At 46.9% G+C, this 21371-nt stretch overlaps 1 protein-coding gene across 1 annotated transcript in view; it reads right to left on the bottom strand.

The window, feature by feature from the left end:
* The window catches only part of LOC146194269 (polyamine-transporting ATPase 13A3-like), an 813351-nt gene that overhangs the window by 56002 nt on the left and 735978 nt on the right, over positions 1 to 21371 (bottom strand). Inside the window, exon 31 of the mRNA XM_084596520.1 lies at positions 17568 to 17656. Within this exon, the coding sequence (XP_084452646.1) occupies positions 17568 to 17656 (89 nt within the window). The remainder of the gene's footprint in view (positions 1 to 17567; positions 17657 to 21371) is intronic.

The raw sequence follows: 21371 nt of genomic DNA, 5'->3' as shown, positions 1-21371 counted from the left end.
TCTCCGCAAAGCTGATCTCAAAGTATCACGGGCCCTACCGTGTCGTCGAGCGCACTTCACCAGTGAACTATACTGTTGAGCCGCTTACGCCATCTTCCGATTTGCGACGCCGTGGCCGCGAGACTGTACATGTGCAGCGTCGTAAGCCATTCTACGATCCAATTGTACCTTCGTCCCCTTAAGTCGCCAGGATGGCTCCTTTTTTCTGGGGGGCATTGTGGCGAAGAAGATGACCCCTTTTTGCTGGACGCTGATGAAGAGAAAGCACACTGTGGAATTGCCATCGCGCAGATCGTGTTGTTCTTGATCGCCCCACTTCCCCGTCGACCTCGACAACGTCCTGAAGGTCCTTCTACAGCCGTAATGCTCTTCGTTCAGCAGAGAGACTGTAGCCCCAGTCTCGACAATGAGAGAAAAACGACGTTGTCCTACCGTAACTGTGCACAAATTTCTTTTGGTGGGCCATCCTTATCGTTGACATTTAAGATTGCGATGGCGTTGGCTGTCTCTGCTTTCGGGCGCGATGGTCTTTTTTTAGCAGTTCCCTTTTTTTTTTTTACTTGCAAACTCTCGCAAAATGTCCAATCTTTCCATAGTTGCGACAGTCTCTGGCCTTTGCTGGGCATGCAGAGAAATTTGCTAGATGTGAAGCTTAACCACAGCGGTAGAATATGCCATGCGAGGGCACGGCCGGTCTCAATGCGCGCGAGCGCGCGCATTGAGACCGGTCGTGGCGAGGGGTCGAATTATTCCGTTTTTTTTTTCTCGAATGCGGTTCACAGAAGCGCTAGCATTGAATTCTTCTAATCCTCTTTCTGCCTGCTCGATCTGCTTTCTAATGTCAACTGCACGTTGAAGAGTGAGAGACGATCCTTCGTAAAGTAAGCGCTCTAATATCTTTTGCGAAGTTGTTCCCTCAAGTAATTGGTCGCGGATCATGCTGTCAGTTGAAGTTCCGAAGTTGCATGTAGCGGAAAGTTCTCGAAGATCATTTACGTATGCTTGAAAATTCTCACCGGGCAGTTGCGCTGACGGAACCGGTGACGTTCCACCAGGTCGTTGGTTGCGGTTGCGTAGTGAGCATCCAACGTTGCGACAGCAGCATTGAAGGGGTCTTCGTCAGCGCTTGACGTGGTACTTGTCCAGGGATCTGCGTTGCTCTTCGTTGCGTCGAGGCTGTGGTACACACGTTGGCCTTCAATTCCGAGGGAGTTCAGAAGTATTGCCTTGCGACGCTTGGGCTGTAGCTCGTCGCCTCCCACCGCTTCCAGGAAGTTCAGGAAGACTAGCTTCCACTGTTGCCAAGGTACTGCAGGTTCACCTGGCGTAGGCAGGAGCGGTGGTGGTGCCGTGAAGGATCCGCCCGACATGATGGCGAAAGTACCATTTTCCGAAGAGAAAGCTATGCTCGAGTCCTCGTAGTCATTCTGTGGTGTCCGTTGTCCGGACGGAGGGAACGAACAGGCGCAGACCACAGCTCAGGGTAAACTGTTTATGTCAGAGAGTGTGAACGCGTGAGCTCGAGAGAAGAGAGAGAGAAAAGTGCTGATGATGATAGCGCTGGTCTATGGAAGCGAAGCCAAAACTTCTGAGGGATACAACACTCCCCATAAGTGCTAAACTGCAAATTTACTATTCTCTGTTCCTTTCTCATGTTAAGTACTGTATTTTAGTATTGGCAACACCAACTAAAACAAATATGAACAAGTTTCTTGTCTTGCAAAGCAAAATGATTAGTCTCATCGTAAACTTAGAACCAATGTCAAATATTCAACCCATAATACCATCACTTGATATGTTCCGTGTGGATAATATTTATGAATATCGCTTGTTACAAATAACGTATTTCGGTTCGACAGGTATGGGTAATTTTTTGGTAAAACTTGCATCTCTTGAACACCGCCCCACAATAGTAAACAGTAGACGCACTGACACGTGGTTTCTACCACATTTTAAAAAACTACAATTTACAATCCTTGGCTCCTAATCTTCCCGCTTTTCTCAACAAATATAAAGACACTGTCGGTTTTAGTCCTAAGCAGTTGAGCACCTACTTCGTGCAAATGTAATCTATCCATACATCTGTTCCTAATTTAGATGTTATACCCGCCTTTACAAACATTCTGCTTTGTTGAGCTTGTTCCATTAATTTTATTATTGATCAACTTTTTTATTTTTTGTTTTTATATCGTGCTGTAGTGACGAATGCATTGTATAACACTTTTGGATGTCATAGTCGTATTTTTAAGAAACTGGAATTTGCGGTTTGCGCCTGCTATGTTGTGTACTGGTTTCCTCGGCCTTTGTCAAGCTGTTTGTACAGCTTTTAACCCACGCGACCTTACATTTGTTGGAAAATGAATTTAATTTTATTTAATTTGGAAGTAGTAGTTGAATGTTTCTACTTAGGACGTAGTAACCGCAGATCCGGACCATGATAGGAAAATAAGAAGGAGAATAAGACTGGGATGGAGCGCATTTGGCAAGCACTCGCAGATTATGACTAGGATGTTATCAGTGTCGCTCAAGAGGAAAGTATAGACAGTTGCATCTTGCCTGTACTCACCTAAATGGCTGAAACGTGGAGGCTAACAATGAGGGTTCTGCTTAAGTTGAGGACAAGACAGAGGGCTATGGAGCGAATAATGATAGGGGTAACATTGAGATAGGAAACGTGCGGAGTGGGTCACAGAAAAAATGAAAGATGACTTAGCTCTGCTGTGATATATGTAGCGAAAAGCAGTGACTACCTCGGGATCAGAAGAAGAAAACTTCTTCAGTCTTCTGCGCCGTTCGCCAGCAGCTAAACTCTCCTAGGCTTCCATGTTGGGCGCGTGTATGTTCACCGGCGTTCTATAATCCGTTTACAGGAAAGGAAAGGCGCAGCATCTATCACTCGCTGAAAGCAAGAAGCGCCGCTCGGTGGCTTTGGAGCGCACTCGTTCCCGCTTGGTCCTCATAGCTGACGGCAGATAGATTACGTCACATCCTTGACGTCCCACTAATTGAGTGGTTTAACTATTTTAGTTTTTGATACCTTCAAGTTGCGCGCCAATCGCAGTGTTTGCCGCTCGCAGAATTCCGCTGTCATTCTCACTGTAGATAAGCGGAATTGTGAAGAGCGTTTCACGACCCGGGGCGTGGCAGAGTGGCGAAACGCTCGGCTGGGGGTCCAAAGGATGGAGGTTCGGTTCCCGGATGGAGACCAATTTCTTTTTTAATGAGGAACAGTCGCACACCTGTTAAGCGTAGCTAGGCAACGCCGGCAGAGCATGGCGAGGGAGCTGCGCAGCTGGAATTGGCTGTGACATCACTTGGTCGCGGCATACGGCATACGCGAAGCTCGGTTCCGACCCTCTTAGTGAAGCTTTTCTCTTTAAAAAATTAAGAGCACTGCAGAATCTGCACTGGAGTGATGCGAAAGCGCGGATGCTGCTGTTGGTTGCTTCTATTTGCTTAATTCACTTCTGTCTTACCCATTTTTGTCTTTGGTACTTTCAAATTGCGTGCCAATCCCTTCCTATGCCCTTTTTCGGCTCTACTTCCGGTTGTGTGACGTCCCATCCTTGACGTCACCTTAACTGACTGAGTAGTAGTAGTAGCAGTAGTAGTAAAAGACTTTATTGAGGCGCAACACTTAGGCGCCTAATACATCGATGGCCTGCTGGACGAGCAGGCACTTTTCTTCTTCACCCTCAGCACCAAGCCAGTCCACCCAGGTCCAGATAGTATTGAGGTAGGTTGGAAAGAATCCCGATTGCAATGCAACCGGACATGAAAATAGGTAGTGTGAAAGGTTGGCATAAGGGAAGGGCAGTAGGGGCCTGATGGATCGCGACTCAAGAGTTCCTTGGACTGCCAGAAGAACAAATCAGTCGATATTGTCGACCATAAACCCTGAATGCTCATTGGAGGGTCAAATTCTAAAGTTAAAGCTCAGCTACTTTGGTCATCTGATGAGAAGAGAGGAGTCGCTGGAGAAAGATTTGATGTTGGGAAAGGTTGAGGGTCGCCGGAGAAGGGGTAGGCAGCGAACGCGATGGTTAGATGGCATTCTCGAGGCATTGCAGATGAAGCTATGTGATGTTAAGAAGATAGTGAGAGACCGGAAAGCGTGGCGTGACATGGTCCATAGGGTCATGAAGAGTCGGACACGACTGAACGCCTGAACTGAACTGAGCCGTGCAGGGGTTATGAGTGTGTTCAACTGTATTTGCCGAAGGATATCAGCCTCCCGAACGGAAAGATTAGGATGAGGGTCGGGGTAGAGCTTGCGGTTTAATCGAGCAGCATTGTAATATTCGCTGCTGGTGGCGCGAAGAGGCAGTCTGGACCCGCCCTCAGAGGATCTTGGCCAGGGGATGAACGGTGCCCGGTTACGAGTTTCACGGGCGAGCTGGTTGGCCAGCTCATTGCCGTCAATCCCCGAGTGTCCAGGGATCCATCGGAGGAAGACAGGGCAGGGCTGCAGCGCAATAAGTGCAACCTCGAGCTCCGTGGACAGATGACGTGTTAGACGCTTAGATTCTATGGCACGGATAGCAGCCTGGGAGTCGAGTCGGTGTATATAATATACTGAGGCACAGATGGGAGAGAATGGAAACTTTGAATGGCATGAATGATGGAGAGGACCTCAAGCGAGATAATATCCGGAGGGTGGAAAAAAGGGCCGCTAGTGTGTGTGGCAGGGGTAGATAGACGAGGATGAAATAGGACCTGGCTTCCGGACCCGCGAGGAGCCACATAAGAGGCATCTGTGTAAGCGACTCCATGGGTATTGAAGGGCGGACTATGATGAGAGGCAGCAGCATGTCGGCGGCCAGCATACAGGACCGGCGACATATTGGCTGGAAGAGGAAGTATACGGAGGCTTGTGGCCTCTGGATGGGAAGAAGTTGGCAGAGGGACTGACTGGATGAGGAAAATGTTAGCCTGGTTTAGAAGCCAGCGTCCATGAGCTTTGCCGGAGAGGCAAGCTATCTCTCGGTCACGGTGAAGGGAAAGGAGACTGCGAAGAGGATGAAAAAGCCCGGTGGCATAAAGCTTATCGGTGGAAGTGGTTATGAGAAGAAAAAGAGCAGCTTTATAAAGGTCGTGAAGAGCTGTTGCAAGTGTGTTTAGCTACCCTGGGTGAATGAAAGATATGGTAAAACGTAAAGGAATTTGTGAAGAGCCAGCGTCTGAGCCAGTCGACAGGCACGAGCTTCCCTCAGGCCAGAGGACCGTCTCACAACTCGACGAAGTAAATGGGTGATGGACTGACAGGTAGCATCAGCTGCATGGAGAGCCCGGACATTTTTGGCGGCATGCAGAGGCATGCCAAGAACGCGGCATTGAGAAACTTTGGGGATTGGGGAGCCGTCCAAGGTAGGGGATATCAGTGAGTTGTGAGCTCGTTGATAAACAGAGTGAGTCAAAAGTAGGAGTTCTGACTTCTCAGGCGCGGGAGACAGGCCTGCATGGTCAAGAAAACATGAAATGATATCCAATCCCTGTTGAATGGTGTCTTGAACGTGACCAGCAGATCCGCGCCAGCACCACAGAGTGATGTCGTCGGCGTAAAAAAAGTGCTGAAGATCGGGAATAGACGATAAATAAACCGCGAGAGGAGCCATGGCGATATTAAAAAGGGTGGGTGAAAGAACGGGACCCTGCAGGCTACCCCGGGTGAGACGGTGGGGCGTAGAAATGAACTTCAATGCTCGGAAACGGGCCTCGTGATTAGAAAGATAACTCGAGTGTAGTTATACATGCAGGAGCCGCAGCCGGTGCTGGAAAGGCAGGTAAGAATATGGTCATAGGAGACGCAATCGAATGCCTTGTGGACATCGACTATGACCAGGGCTTGAAGCTAAGAGCTACCACAGGCTAAGAAAGTATGCTGAAGTATAAGGAAAAGGTCCTGTCCAGATACGCGGGAACGAAAACCAATGAGGGTATGAGGGAGCGAGTTTGAAACTTCCAAATGCCTATTAAGCCTAGGGAGCGACATTCTTTCTATTGTCTTGCCGACACGGGAGGTCAGAGCAATGGGCCGGAGATTTGAAAGGGTTGGAGGCTTACCAGTTTTAGGAATAAGAGAATTAAGTGAGGAAGTCCAGGGCAATGGCAGACATCCTTCTTCCCAGGCGGTGTTATAGAGGTTGAGAAGGTGCGCTTTTGCGTTATCGGGAAGATTGCGAAGAGCGGAGTAAGTGATTGCATCTTCACCGGGAGCCAACCGAGTGGCGTTAGCAATAACTCCAGCTTCCAGCTCGCGCAGTGTAAATGGGGCATCGAGGTCGTTGCTTGCACAGCCTGTGTTTTCAGGGTAACAGGGGGACAAAGGGGGTGGGAGATAAAGATCTGCAACGGTTTCGAAAACCTCATCGGGAGACTGTGGCTAGGGCTTTAGCCAGAGTCGGGGTAGGGGCAGCACCAAGGAGGGTTCGAAAAAAAGTCCAGGTTGATATTTTATGGAGCGCCATGTCAAAATTGTTGCATAGGGTATTCCAACGAGAATCCTCAAGCGTAGTACAATATGTCACGATATCGTCTCGCAACTTTGAAACCGTGGTCTGCAGTTGGACGTTGCGGGGTTGCAGTCTGGCTCTCCGGAGAAGCATTTTGCGACGCTTCTATAGCCTGATGAGATGAGGGTCGGGGTCAGAGGTGGGATATGAAGCGGTCTCCATCCGAGTAGAGGATGAAGCCGCTTTGAGAAGGACGTTAGTCCACTCCTCATTGGACGTGAAGGAGGCAGATGAGAGGAGACAGCGAAAGGCCTGCCAGTCAGTATGTCGAATGCGCTGCTTGCGGGTGGGTATCCCAAGAGGGACGGAGATGAAAATAATATAGAGATCACTAAGAAGGTTATCGGCAGTGGCTGACCACTGAGGTGATATAGGACCAGAACAGTAAGTGAGGTCAGGGAATGTGTGGCGTTGGGAGAAGGTGCCCGCCCTAGTGGGTACACCGGGGGTGTTGAGGACAGTGAGGTGAGCTTGCTCGGCCATTGAGTGGAGTAGGCGGCCGGCACGAAAGGTCTGCGGATAACCCCATAGTGTGTACGGGACATTAAAATCGCTGCAGAGAAGTATAGCCGTATGAGAGGGCAATGTGTTAAGAAATTTACCTAGGGCCGTAAAATGTGTGGCGTGAGGGGGGGGGGGGGCTGTAGAAGGACAACAGTGCCAGGCTGAGGTGAGCCTGAGGAAGATAGTAGAGGGTGCCCACTAGGTATAATTGCAGCGATGAAGGAATTTCAAGGGCTGCTACCGAGAGGTCATGGCGAGCGTCGATAGAAGAGAGGGGCTATAGAGTGGAATGCCCGGTAGCCAGGGACGTTAGCGACGCAGCGAGTTTCCTGGAGGAGAAGGAAGTGGGGCAGAGAGGGGAGTAAGAAGACACTGGTGTAATGGAGTGCGGTTAGTATTGAGATTGCGACAGGTCCACTGAATTATATTGAGGTCCTCCATGTTGACATCTAACTAATTTGATTTCGCTGTGGCATGCCATCGCGCTTCTTTGGGGGAGGTGGAAGTGAATTCGCGATGGTTTGTAGTGAAATCTGAAAGGTGGAGATGAAATTAAGGATGCGTTCGAACTGAACATTGACGTGAGTATTGAGGCTATTGAATTTGGCATCAATTTGGGTGATAGCTTCTTCATGCTGTTGGAGGCGGCGCTCAAGGTCAGACTAGTATTTGAGACAGTGAACGGCGACATTCTCTATGTTTGAGAATTTGGACTCTATTGTAGTGAGTAGCTGATCCATGCGAGCCTCAAGAGCATCTAGGCGGCGATCGATGCTGTTGCGATCTTTTTTGAGAAGGCGAATGGCCACTTCCAAACTAGCCACACGGAGCTCGAGGGTATGAAAGCGTTCTTCAATAATGGACGGAGGAGGGGGCGAGTAGGGAACGGGTGACTGTGGAGATGATTGGAGAGAGTAATGAGGCTTGGGAATCGGACGCGTCGGAGATTGACGGGATAGAGAGCACCCTAGCTGAAGCTTGGAAGGTGCCTTTGTTACTGCTGCGTAGGAACCGGGAGGGGAATAGAATGAATTCTCTGCAAGAGGAGGATAGCCATAATTTATAGGGGGCTGCGGTGGAGCCGGCTGAGTGGCCTGGCGAAGGTTGACACGCTGTTGGTAGGCGTTCTTGGCACACTCCTTGTTTTTCTGCTTATAAGCAGAAAGGTAGGGGCACATAGGGGCGAAAGTAGCATGCTCATTTGTCTGGCAGTGCCGGCACCAGGACTGCGTGCACTCTGTGGGCAGAGGGCGGCGGGGAGATGGGTAAAGTGCACTTGGAGCAGTTAACAGTGGCACTAGAGCACTGGTGTGCGCGGTGACCAGTCTCGAGACAGCGCGTACATGCAGAAACGCAGGGTTTGTGAGGGCGGCATCGAAATGCTGCTCAACGAAAGTAAACAGTGCGGGCGATAACAGTACAACCAAATGCAATCAGTACTGTTTCGGTGGACCCCATCATGCACGCGGTTATGATATCGGCTGTGTATGTTACTAGGTCCTTCATGAGATCGGCTGTCGAAAGGCCACGTTCGACACCTTGTATAACAGCGAGATCGGCGGTCGAAAGGCCACGTTCGACACCATGTATAACACCGAGGCAGGAAAGAGGAGGTTTGACAGGGTAAGGACGGACTTGCACGAGCTTACCGGAGAGGTTGATGTGGGTGATATGCAATAGAAGTTTAGCAGTGAGGTCAATGTGCGTTTTAGGAAAGACCAGGTTCAGCACTGGCACGGCCGCTCGCTGGAAGCCATCCAGCGGCCGTGGCACTGGCCTAGTCTCAAGGTTGAGGTCGTTACAGGAGCGTTCAGAGAGGTTGGCAGCATCGATTATAGTTTTAAGCAGTTCGTAGGGTCGGGTGCGGGGGGATAGGGTGCCAGGCAGGAGCTGGAGCCCGACCAATATTACGTCCAGGCGAGATCTGGCAGGTATCGCGGCCTTGCGAGTGGCACCGACTGTTTTCCAGCCGTGGTTCGGGGATTCAGTGAAGTCCATGGTCGGTTGGAGTGCAGCAGCCTTGAGACCCAGCGGGTCAGAAGAGGCGCCTGCCGTCACTTCATGGATAGGAGGCTAGTCTGAAGCAGACGACGCAGCTGGCGGGCCATGAGGCGGCGGCGGAGGTACTTGAGACGCGGGCTCGGGGGTGCTTGTCTGAGATATATGAAAGACGGTCGGCGGCGATGAGGCGGGTGCAGCAGCCCTCTGCGGCTGGTGCAGGGTGCGGTCAGGCATACCGGCAGTCAGCGTTCCTCTAGGCTTAGCGCGGCGTGGCACCGCTTCAGTCCACTTGGAAGTCCTGGCTAGATGGTCGAAGGCCTGACCATGGTAAAGATGTTATCTCCAGGTTCCTTGGAACGTTCCGTTCAGTTCAGTCATTCAGTCGTGTCCGACTCTTCGTGACCCTATAGACCATGTCACGCCACGCTTTCTGGTCTCTCACGATCTTCCTAACATCACATAACTTCATCTGCAGCGCCTCGAGGATGCCATCTAACCATCGCGTTCGCTGCCTACCCCTTCTCCGGTGACCCTCAATCTTTCCCAACATCAAATCTTTCTCCAGCGACTCCTCTCTTCTCATTAGGTGACCAAAGTATCTGAGCTTTAACTTTAGAATTTGAGCCTCCAATGAGCAATCAGGGTTTATGGTGGACAATATCGACTGATTTGATCTTCTGGCAGACTAAGGAACTCTCAAGAGTCGCCGCCAGCACCACGATTCAAATGCGTAATTTCTTCGGTGATCAGCCTTCTTCACAGTCCAACTCTCGCATCCATACATCACAACTGGAAAGACCATAGCACGGGTTATACGGATCTTGGTTGGCAGACTAATGTCTCTGCTCTTTACAAGGCGGTCAAGGCTAACCAGGGCTCTCTTTCCCAGAAGCAGGCGTCTCCTAATTGCATGGCTGCAGTCTCCTTCCGGGGTAATCTTGGAGCACAAGAAGAGAAAATCTGTGACAGCGTCCACTTCTTGTCCCTTGATGCTCCAGGACCTGATAGGGCAAGACGCCATGATCTTTGTCTTTTTAATTTTCAGTTTAAGCCCAAACTTCCCACTCTCTTCTTGTACGCCCATCAGAAGTCTCTTGAGTTCCACTTCACTTTCTGCCATTAAAGTGGTATCATCCGCATATCTAAGGTTGTTGATACGTTTTCCAGCAATCTTCACTCCAGCTGAACACTCGTCCAGACCGGCCTTCCTCATGATGGACTCTGCATAGAGGTTAAATAGGCAGGGCGACAGTATGCAGCCTTGCCTCACTCCTTTCTCAATCGGAAACCAATCAGAAAGACCATGCCCAGTTCTGAATGTGGCCTCTTGCCCTTCATACAGGTTCCTGAGGAGACAGATGAGGTGAATTGGAACTCCCATCTCTTGGAGAGCTTGCCACAATCTGCTGTCAACTACGCAGTGAAACGCTTTCGCATAATAAATAAAGCAGAAGTAGATGGGTTTATGGAACTCTCTTGCTTTTTCCATGATCCAGCGAAGGTTGGCAATTTAGTCTCTGGTTCTGCTGCCCTTGCGAAACCCTGCTTGCACGTCCGGAAGCTCCCGATCCACATACTGCTGCAGCCTACTTTGGAGGAATTTCAACATCATCCTGCTAGCATGCGAAATAAGCACGATCGTGCGGTAGTTGGAACAATCTTTGGCCCTGCCTTTCTTTGGAATGGGGATGTAAACTGACCTCCTCCAATCCTGTGGCCACTGCAGGGTTGTCCAAATCTTCTGACATAATGTATGCAGAATGTTAACAGCGTCGTGGTTGAGGGTTTGAAGCAACTCAGCTGGAATACCATCAATTCCGCTAGCTTTGTTCTTAGCAAGGCTGGCTAAGGTCCATTCAACTTTACTCTTCAGGATGCCCGGCTCGAGATCAGTAATCACAACCGTCTTATGTTGGGTTTGCACATCCGAGTCCTTCTTGTACAGTTCTTCTGTGTATTCCTGCCACCTCTTCTTTATCTCTGAGGCTTCAGTGAGAAACGTTAAGGATCGCTTGATGCGAGTCTCGAAGCAGGCGGAGTCTGTCGTTAAGTGGTAGGGGCAGAATGAACGGAGCTCGGGAAGAAGCTGTGGCGTGTGAATGTAATTACCTTTTTTTTTAAAAAAACGAGCGCCTTTCAAAAGCAGGCTACCGCTATATATTCAAAATTCCGTGGCTGGCTCCATTATCAAAAAGCACAAAAAACATGACGTCCCCGCAGCATCCAGCAGCGAGCGCAAAGAAAGGTATCATGCCCTATATCCACGATATCAGCCATTGTCCTAAGAAGGCCGCACACCGCGCAGGCGTTGACGTAGTCTTCTCTGGTCCGAATAAATTATCAGCGCTTTGTTCAAAAGGGAACTATCCTGTCCCCCGTGGGTGTGGGAAGCCGCATTCTGTTCAATACGTGCCTTGTGAAACTGAAGTTGTCCACTCTGTGCCAGTACCATGCGGGAAGAGGTACATCGGATAAACCCGAAGGTGTATAAACATAAGGCTTAAAGAACACTAGAACAGTGCGGACAATGTGTTAATTACCGTTTACCTCGCTAAGCACTGCAAGAAATGTAATCATTAAGTGCAGTCAATGAATCGCTACAACAGGTGAAGTCCGGTATATCAAAAACGAATGAAGAAATCGTAGATGTTGTGGACGATATCAACAACCGAATGCGAAGAAACAATCTCCTAATCAAAGGTCTCCCAGAAAAAAAAAAAAACGAGGACTATGAGGAATCAGAAAAAATTGTGAGGGAATTCTTCTCCGATCATCTCCAGATAAATGCTGGCGACATTGAGGGCGCCCATCGAGTAGGGCAGCGCCGAGACAACGTTCACCGCCCCTTGATTGTCAAATTTCTAAACTTTAAATCAAAGGCTGAGGCACTACGTAACGCTTACAAACTTAAAGACCTCGATACCCCTAAGGTTTGGCTGGAGGAGGATTTCTCCCCCAGGGTACAATATGCCCGAAAGATGCTGCGTGACTACGCTAAAGCGAACCGTTACGAGAAGGAGCGCTTCAGTGTTCGATTCAACAAGCTTCACCTACGCGGCTGTATCTACGAGTACAATTCATCCACAGGCAGAGTAGAGCTGATCACACGTACGAATGCCTCCGAACACTGACTGCCTTCTTCGCGTCAACCTCAAGCCACTCATGTATCAGCAATTTCGATTCTTCTAGCTAACTTTCGCAGCATTCTTCCAAAGGTTGATGTTTTAAAATCATTTTTGCACACATGCTCCGCTGACATAATTATCGGCACAGAAACGTGGTTATCTGACGAAGTTTCCAACAGCGAGCTTGCGCTTCCGAGTTCTTTGGTGCTCTTCCGCAAAGACAGAGATAACCACCGAGGTGGCGGAGTTATGATCGCAGTTAAAGATGATTACCAACCTTCTCTTGTGCAGATTGACACTCCTCTCGAGTTGATTTGGGTATCTGCTTGCTTTCAGCACATCAAATGCATTTTTGGGGCTTGCTATCGTCCCCCTGATAGCAGACCTGATTTTTCTGAACTCCTGAACGACGCTCTCGAACACATTACAACAATGTTTCCAAAGTGTATTATTGTCTTAGGTGGCGATTTCAATTATCCTTATATCGATTGGTTGTCTTCTTCTATCTGTTCTCAGAATAATCGCTCTGAATGCGTTCGCTTTTTCCACTTGCTTCAGCTGCATCACCTTTCACAGCTGGTACAGCAACCCACGCGCGGCAGTCATATCTTAGACTTACTCTTAACTAATCATCCCGAACAAGCTACAACGCGTGTCCTGGAGGAGATTAGCGACCACAGGCTGGTTCACTGCTCCTTAATGATGCCTCGGACTAACAAAATAAAAGAAAAGAAAACATTGCGTGACTACGCTCATGCCGATATGCAGAAAATTAATCATATATTTTCTAGCTTTTCCCCCTGGTTTGCAGACACCCTTGAAATGCGATCCGCGAACGAGAATTGGAGCCTATTGCGTGATAAGCTCAAAGAAATTTAATCTACTTGTATTCCACAATTCACAATCAGAGCAGGATCCAATGACCCCTGGTTCACAGCCCATGTGAAAAGAAGCCTGAACAAAAAAAAGAGGGCTTATAAGAAAGCTAGTAGAACCAATTCACCGCTTGACTGGGAAAGATACCATAACCTTTCGAATTTAACTAAAGCTGCAATCCTGGAAGCTAAGGAAAACTATTTTAGCCGGACTCTTTCCAATATGCTTAAAACCAACCCTAAAAAATTCTGGCGCTCAGTCAATCCCAAACCCGACCAGACTGCGCCTATCCTAACGGACGAAAATGGTTGTGCCTATTCCTCTCCATTTATCGTTGAAACGTTTAGTGAACTCTTTCGTCAAGTATTCACAGACGAGATGCCACTTACCAGTTCCCATGTACTCACTCCTTCGTGTACACAATTTAAGTTCCCCCAAATTGTAATATCTGAAAGCGGTGTAGCGAAGGCGATTGACCGACTTCCCCTTTCCACCAGTCCTGGCCCCGACGGCATCACCTCCAAACTTCTCAAACTAACGTGCCATAAATCTGCATTTCTTTTGTCGCTGCTATTTCAGCAGTCACTTGACTCAGGATGCGTCCCGGACGACTGGAAGATCGCTCACATCATTCCTATACATAAGGCGGGAGCTCGTTCTGATCCTACTAACTACAGACCCATTTCCCTGATATCAATATGCTCCAAACTATTAGAACACATCTTGTTCTCTCACATTATGAACCATTTAAACTTAAATAATCTGCTTCTAGAAAACCAGCATGGTTTCCAGTACAAAAGATCATGTCAAACGCAGTTATTTGAATTAGTTACTGACCTACATCATGCGCTACATATGTCCCTTGACAAAGACGCAATTTTTGTCGATTTTTCAAAAGCCTTTGATCGTGTTCCTCACAAACGTTTACTGTTAAAAACTAAAAATCTGCAGCTTGATGATAACACGACCAGATGGATCGCTGAATTCTTGACTAATCGTTTCCAATCAGTTAAGATAAATGATTGCATCTCTAACCCTGCACGTGTAAAATCAGGTGTCCCACAAGGGACAGTTCTCGGGCCTTTGCTCTTTTTAATTTACATAAATGACATAGCAAGTAACATCAACTGATCAATTCGCATTTTTGCAGACGACTGCGTAATCTATAAAACAATATCTAACGCGGAAGATGCACATACGCTCCAGTCCGATCTAAACAGGCTAACTGAATGGTGCCGTACTTGGCAAATGGAAATTAATGAAGAAAAAACTAAACATATAAGATTTTCTTCTGTTCCAGGGCCGTTACTTAGCGTGTACACAATCAACGGTAAAGCTGTTGAATCTGTTTCTTCTATAAAATATCTGGGTGTTCATTTGCATTTTAATCTCTCTTGGAATACTCATATAGACTTCATCACCGGCAAAGCTTTCAGAAAACTTGGCATGCTAAAGCGCCGTTTACACCTCGCAAATTCTACCACAAGACATCAAGCTTACACTACACTAATAAGGCCCACCTTAGAATATGCTTCCGTTATATGGCATCCTCACCAGGACTCCCTTTCGAATCTTCTTGAATCCGTTCAGAATAAAGCAGCAAGATTCATTGCATCATCCTACTCAATATTTCAGAGCGTATCATTAATTAAAGAAGTTTTAAACCTACCATCGCTCGCTTTCAGAAGGAAGTTTGCGAGATTATCATTTCTTCACACATTATACTATAGCAATTCGAAATTTGCTCGCTCCCATCTTCTTCCTGCTCCTCACGTCTCATCCCGGCTTGACCATGCGAACAAAATCCTCCCACTGTTCGCACGAACAAAAAAATACCAATACCCACCACTCTCTTTAGCAATAAATGAATGGAATGAGTTGGCGTCAAATATCGCTCTTTTGACTGATTTATCAGAGTTTCAAGCAGCATTGCTAGCTTCTTCATACGCATCGTAGTCAATTTGCGCGGTTTTGTCGTTCCCTGTGTAGAGCTTCCTTTTCTTGATTCTTTCGGTGTAATCTGTGCTTCATTTGTTTCATTTGTTGTCTTTTTCTGGTTTTAGTTTCAGCTTTGTAGTGTCTGTCATGCGCGATGTGCAAGTTTTTCCCTTTTGCTGAAATCGCTGCACATTTTTATCTTTTTACAGTTCTCTTATTATGTTGAAATATTGCTTGCCCGACTATTTTTTTTTCTTTTTTTTCTCTAGTTTTGTATAAAGATTACTATGACTAGTTATATACTTCCCTCACATACCACCATAACATCATCTGTTAATCTGTTTTTGTTCTACACTGATTTGCTTCCACATCCCCCCCTATGTAATGCCCTATTGGGCCTTTAGGGTATTTCAAATAAATAAATAAAAATCCTGACAATAGTTGCATTCCTCACCTCAACCGCTGTGTTGTCATAGGCAGAGGACGGAACATGCTGTCCAGAGAAATTACGGAAGCATTCTTGACCCAACACGCAAAAGCTGACTGCGTAAGCACACCTTTTATCTCTTTGTCAAAGAAAGAACTTGATTTCCTGGATGGCGCGCCGGTTTCACAGTCACTTCCATGTGTCCATTTAAGGCTTTCCTTTCACTGGGCTGTGCACATTGATCTGGTTTTAACGCCGTTGTGCTTTTTTTTTCTAGTTTCAATTTCTTTACGTGATTACGCATTTATCAACCTTCTACAGCCATGTTTGATCGTTTTTAATGTTTTATCGTTCTTACCTGTTATTCCTTAACATCATCCCTTTACACTGCTTGCTTTTATCGCTTTTAGCCTCATAACGCGTCCTTTTTTCTTATCTCTTTTATTGTTTGACTTGACTACGCTGATAACAGGGGTTCGCACAGCATTTCTTGTTGTTTCCCTTTCCCTGTTACCTATTTAAACGTACTACTTCGAAATAAACATTACAGTTGTTAGTCAGCGCCCGTGTGTATCTCTTTTCTCCTGTGTCTTGAAGCTCTGAAGTTTAGAGATGCAAGTGACCGGTTTAATGAACCTGCGATGGAAGCTAGCAAAAAACGTTTGGAAGATTGGCGGCTTTAAAGCAGAAAAGTGACATAATTTCAGTAATGTAGAATGAAAAATTAAATAGAATGATGGTATAGTTAAGCAATCTAAAATAATAATAAGATATAGGGGGGAAAATGAGCATGATAGCAACTGCTACTACCCCGTTACAAAGAGGACGCTCCTATATTCAATCCATCCATCGATCCACCCATCCATCCATCCGTCCACCCATCCGTCCATCCGTTCACCCATCCGTCCATCCGTCCACACATCCGTCCATCCATCCGTCCGTCCACCCACCCACCCACCCACCCACCTACCCACTCATCCATCCATCCATCCATCCATCCATCCATCCATCCATCCATCCATCCATCCATCCATCCATCCATCCATCCATCCATCCATCCATCCATCCATCCATCCATCCATCCATCCATCCATCCATCCATCCATCCATCCATCCATCCATCCATCCATCCATCCATCCATCCATCCATCCATCCATCCATCCATCCATCCATCCATCCATCCATCCATCCATACATCCATCCATACATCCATACATCCATCCATCCATCCATCCATCCATCCATCCATCCATCCATCCATCCATCCATCCATCCATCCATCCATCCATCCATCCATCCATCCATTGACTTTATTGCATGGACGGGTCGGATGCAACGGCGCTTGTAAAGCCGCGACCGCGTTACATTTAGAACTGGAATACCCTGTACATTAGAAGAAAGCCTAAAGGTGGTCCAGTAAATACTATGATCGCCAACAATTTTCTTGTAAGATCCAGACTGGAATATGCAGCTATAGTGTGCGACCCTTACACCAAGAACGACATCAGTCAATTAGACCAAGTACAAAGAAAGGCGATCCGACATATTTTCTGTAAATATAAAAGGATGATTCACCAACTCAGTTATTGTAAAAAAAATTGTATCCAAACGTTATAGATAAGAAGGAAAATCAGCTGTCTTGTGTTGCTTCACAAAAGCCTATCAGGGAAATTAACATCCAGTTGCCTGACTGTGTGAAAGCTTTAAACACTAGAAAAACTAGACACACTCGTCAGCATTCATTGGCCACAATGTTTACCAAAACAAACGCTCATAAGTCCACTTTTTTCCCGCGAGCAGTTGCAGGTTGGAATTCCTTCCCCGTGGGTATATTTGAGTCGGATTATTATATGAAAATGCTGGGAAGCCATTTTAAAAATTTTTCGAGTGAACGGGATGCCTGTTTTTAATGTTCTGTTATTGTTTCAGTGTGTTAGATTCTTATGTCTGTATTTCTATGCAATGCTCCTCCTCCTTGGGCCAAAGTGTTGGCCTGCAGATGTGTAAAGAAATAAATAATGCGAACTTGCATTAAACAAGTGTAGTTAACGGGTAATAGCAGCTGACATGTTCACTAAGCGACAAGCAGCTATTAGGCAAAGAACATTAGCTAAATAGGGTATGCACTGAACCCGGTTTGCTTCAAACCACGGAACTGCAGACGCTCCCATTCCGAAGCTCACCTCGAACAAAGCCACAATTACTGGGCATGTCTGGAACAGCAGGATCGTCGTGGCTGCGAACACCAGAAGCAAGTTTCCCAGGAACCAATCTGTAAGCGGGAAAAAAAACGAGGTGCAATTAAGAAAAGTTTACGGAATAGGCTTGGTCGGCCTGAAAGCCACGGCATAATTAATAATTGGTTTACAGGAAAGAAAAGGCGGTGTACCTGTCACACGTGTTCCGTGAACACCCGAACGGCGCGGTATGGTGAAGGGGAGAGAGTGGGAATGAAAGCATAAAGAGAAAAGGGTGTGCCGTAGTTGAGTGCTGCGGAGTAATTTCGACCAGGTGAGGATCTTTTAACGTGCGCTGACCTGACGCAGCACATGGACGCCTCTCAGTTTCACTTCACCTGAAACCCAGCCACCGTCGATTCGACGGAGTCGTGTAAAATACTGTGTATAATTACTTCCTTTCCAGAGTAAAATTCTGTTGCAAGTCTAGCGTGTCAAGTTCCTTCCGTGTGCGTCTTCCTTCTCAGCAATAAACTAAGTCCGAATTCATAGCCCAATTAATAAGAGCAAGTTTACAGGCTGGTTGGTTTTGCATGGTGAAGGAGAAGCGCAGGGGACACAGTGACACGAGGAAGCGCGTTGTGTTTGTGCCTCCTCGTGTCACTGCTTCCCATCCCTTGCGCTCTTCCTTCGGCAGCTAGCCCAACTTATATTCCTGTTGGTGCTGTAAGCGACTTTCCGGGACGTACAACAGGGGGTGAGGGCGAGGGGGGAGATTATGCATTTTCGACTTTGGTATATGAATAGCAAGAACGGTGCGCATATGCTATGTCATATGGTGAAGTGGGGAAGGTGGGTGTGAAAGCGGAAGGCGAAAAAGATGTGCCGTAGTGTAGGGCTGCAGAGTAATTTCAACCACCGGAGGATCTTTTAACGTGCACTGACCTCACACAGCACACGGACGCCTCTCCGTTTCGCCTCATTCGAAATGCAACCTCTGTCGATTCGACGGAGCCGTGTAAAATACTATGTATAATGACTTGCTCTCCGGATCTAGCGTGTGCATTGTCCCCTACCTTTCGTGTGCGTCTTCGTCAAGTCACTCTATCCGAATGCAGCACCGAACTACCCCAACATAAATCCTTGCTGTCAGCGACATTCCGGGACGGACAACGGGATGGGGGAAGATTACGCATTTTCGACTTTGGTACATAGAATAGCACGAACGGTGCGCATACACTAACTCTGTGCTATTATACGCATTTCTTATTTCGCAAACTATCATACACAGTATATGAAATCCTGTAAAGCCATTTCCTGCAGGAGATGGAGAAGGGTCTTCCTGGTGTTGCTGTCGGTGAGGCACTACGTACGCCTAGAAAGCGCATTTGCTGATGACTTAAACACAGATTTGCTTGGTGGAATGTAGGATATTTTGCGTTTCGTGTTGTCTCTCCTCTTTTATTACATTTGTTGCGTCGAAATGAGACATCCATCTCACAAGGATTTTCACCTGGGCGCACCGCTACGTCAGGTATGACAATGACTGAATGAATCTAACTCTTCTCGTGTCACAATGCGTCAGATGCCACAGGAGGCCCATTAAGTAGTACTTGCGAGCGGGCTAGTTGGCTATACGACTCCGAGAACCTCCGGCGCTGCATGGTTATCCACAAAAAACAATACACACACAAGAGAATCAAACGAAGACGTTAACACAGATGATGCGCTCGCCTGTTTTTGTGGTACGAAGAAGAAAGCTTCACACCAAACGTGGGGTTACAATTTGAAGACGAAGTACACAAAAGATTTATAAAAACGTTCGAAGAAAATCAGAATGAAAAAATAAATGAAAATAAAACGAAAATAAAACGAAAATAGTGACCAATTAGGTCTCACTTCTTGTCACATGGTCCAAACGTCTTGTACAAACTGAGAAGCTTTACACCTCCCGGTGTAAAACGGAAGACAATCAATAGGACTTGAGGGGCACCTATTGTGTACCAAAGTTCACCGATAACAAGGTGCTGGCAGGCGAAAAAGACAGTTTTAAAAGAGAGATTATTGAAGCCCTCAAGATGATTTCGGGAGAAGGGGGATGCATAAGTTTTCCATCAGTGGCGCTCAACAGCAAGGAGGTGATACTTCTCCGTTTGGACAATGTGACAAGACGTTTGGACAATGTGACAAGAAGTTAGACCTAATTTGCCATTACTTTCGTTTTAGTTAATTACATTTTTTAATTCTGAATTTCTTCGCATTTTTTTCTGAATCTTTTGTTTACTTCTTCTTCACATTGTAACCCCACGTTTTGTGTTAAGCTTTGTTCTTCTTACCGCAAAAGCAGGCCGTTGGTAGAGAGAGCAGTATCTGTGTTAACGTCTTGGTTTAATTCTCTTGTGTGTGTATTGCTTTTTGTGTATAATCATGCAGCGCCGGAAGTCGTCGGAGTCGTATAGCCAACTAGCCCGCTCGCAAGTACTACTTAACGGGCCTCCTGTGGAATCTGACGCATTGTGACACTGAGAAGAGTTAGATTCATTCAGTTATTGTCATACCTGACGGAGTCGTCGGATCGCGTTAAGCGCTAAAGATCAAAATATTTTATTGTAGCTTTTTGTTTCCTAAAAACTAATTCAGTACTAAGGACAATATTTAAAACATGCTATTAAAGCACTTGTGTGAAACACAGCTGTACAGTCTATTTGTGCATGTTCGCATGGCTAAGTAACTTGTAATTCTAAATTTTTCATAATCTCAGTCCCTGGATTGGACTGCGCCCCGCACGGGGCTTCGGACTACGAGCTGTGCCCATCGGTCACAGGCCTCTAATATTCTGCACATGCACTTGTCTGCCATTCTGCACGGCCTGTCGTAGCAGTTGGCTGTGTACGTCATCATCATCATCACCCTGATTATACCCACTGCAGGGCGAAGGCCTCTCCTATATTTCTCCAATTGGATGCAGTTCTGTGGGCTGCATCCAATTGACACCTGCGAACTTCTCAACCTCATCCGCCCACCTAACTTTCTGCCGCCCCCTGCTACGCTTTCCTTCCCTTCGAATCCAATGTTACCCTAAGCCACCATAGGTTATCCTCTAGTCGCACTACATGTCCTGCTCATGCCCATTTCCATTTCTTCTTATTGATTTCTGCTAGAATGTCGGTAACATGAGTTATTACTCTGACCCACTCTGCACGCTTGCCATCTCTTAATGTTACCCTTACCATATTTCGTTCCATAGCCCTCTGTGTTGTCCTCAACCTAAGTAGAACCCTCTTGGGTAGCCTCCGCGTTTCAACCCCAAAGGTGAGTACAGATAAGATGCAACTGTTGTATACTTTCTTCTTGAACGATACCTGTAAGCCGCTAGTCAAAATATGCGAGCGCTTGCCAAATGCGCTACATCCCAATCTTATTTTGCTTGTTATTTCCTTTTCATGGTCCGGATCTGCGGTTACTACCTGTCCTAAGTAGACATATTTGCCTACTACTTCCAGCGCTTCGCTATCTAACGTAAGCTGTTGTTCCTTCCCGAGGCCGTTGAACCTTACCTTAGTCTTCTGAAAATTTATTATCAAGCCTACCTTTTTACTTTTACTGTCTAGGTCACCAATCATTCTTTGAAGTTCATCTCCTGAGTTACTTCGCAAGGCAATGTCATCAGCAAATCGCAGATTACTGAGGTATTCTCCATCTACCCTTATCCCTAACTGCTTCCATTCCAAGTCTCTGAATACTTCCTCTAAGCAAGCTGTGAGTATTACTGGGGAGATCGTGTATCCTTGCCTAACACATTTCTTTATG

Source organism: Amblyomma maculatum, chromosome 3 (genome assembly GCF_055883805.1).
Source record: "Amblyomma maculatum isolate TAMU_Amacu chromosome 3, ASM5588380v1, whole genome shotgun sequence".
Lineage (NCBI taxonomy): Eukaryota > Metazoa > Arthropoda > Arachnida > Ixodida > Ixodidae > Amblyomma > Amblyomma maculatum.
This window is presented reverse-complemented; position numbering and strand designations above follow the sequence as displayed.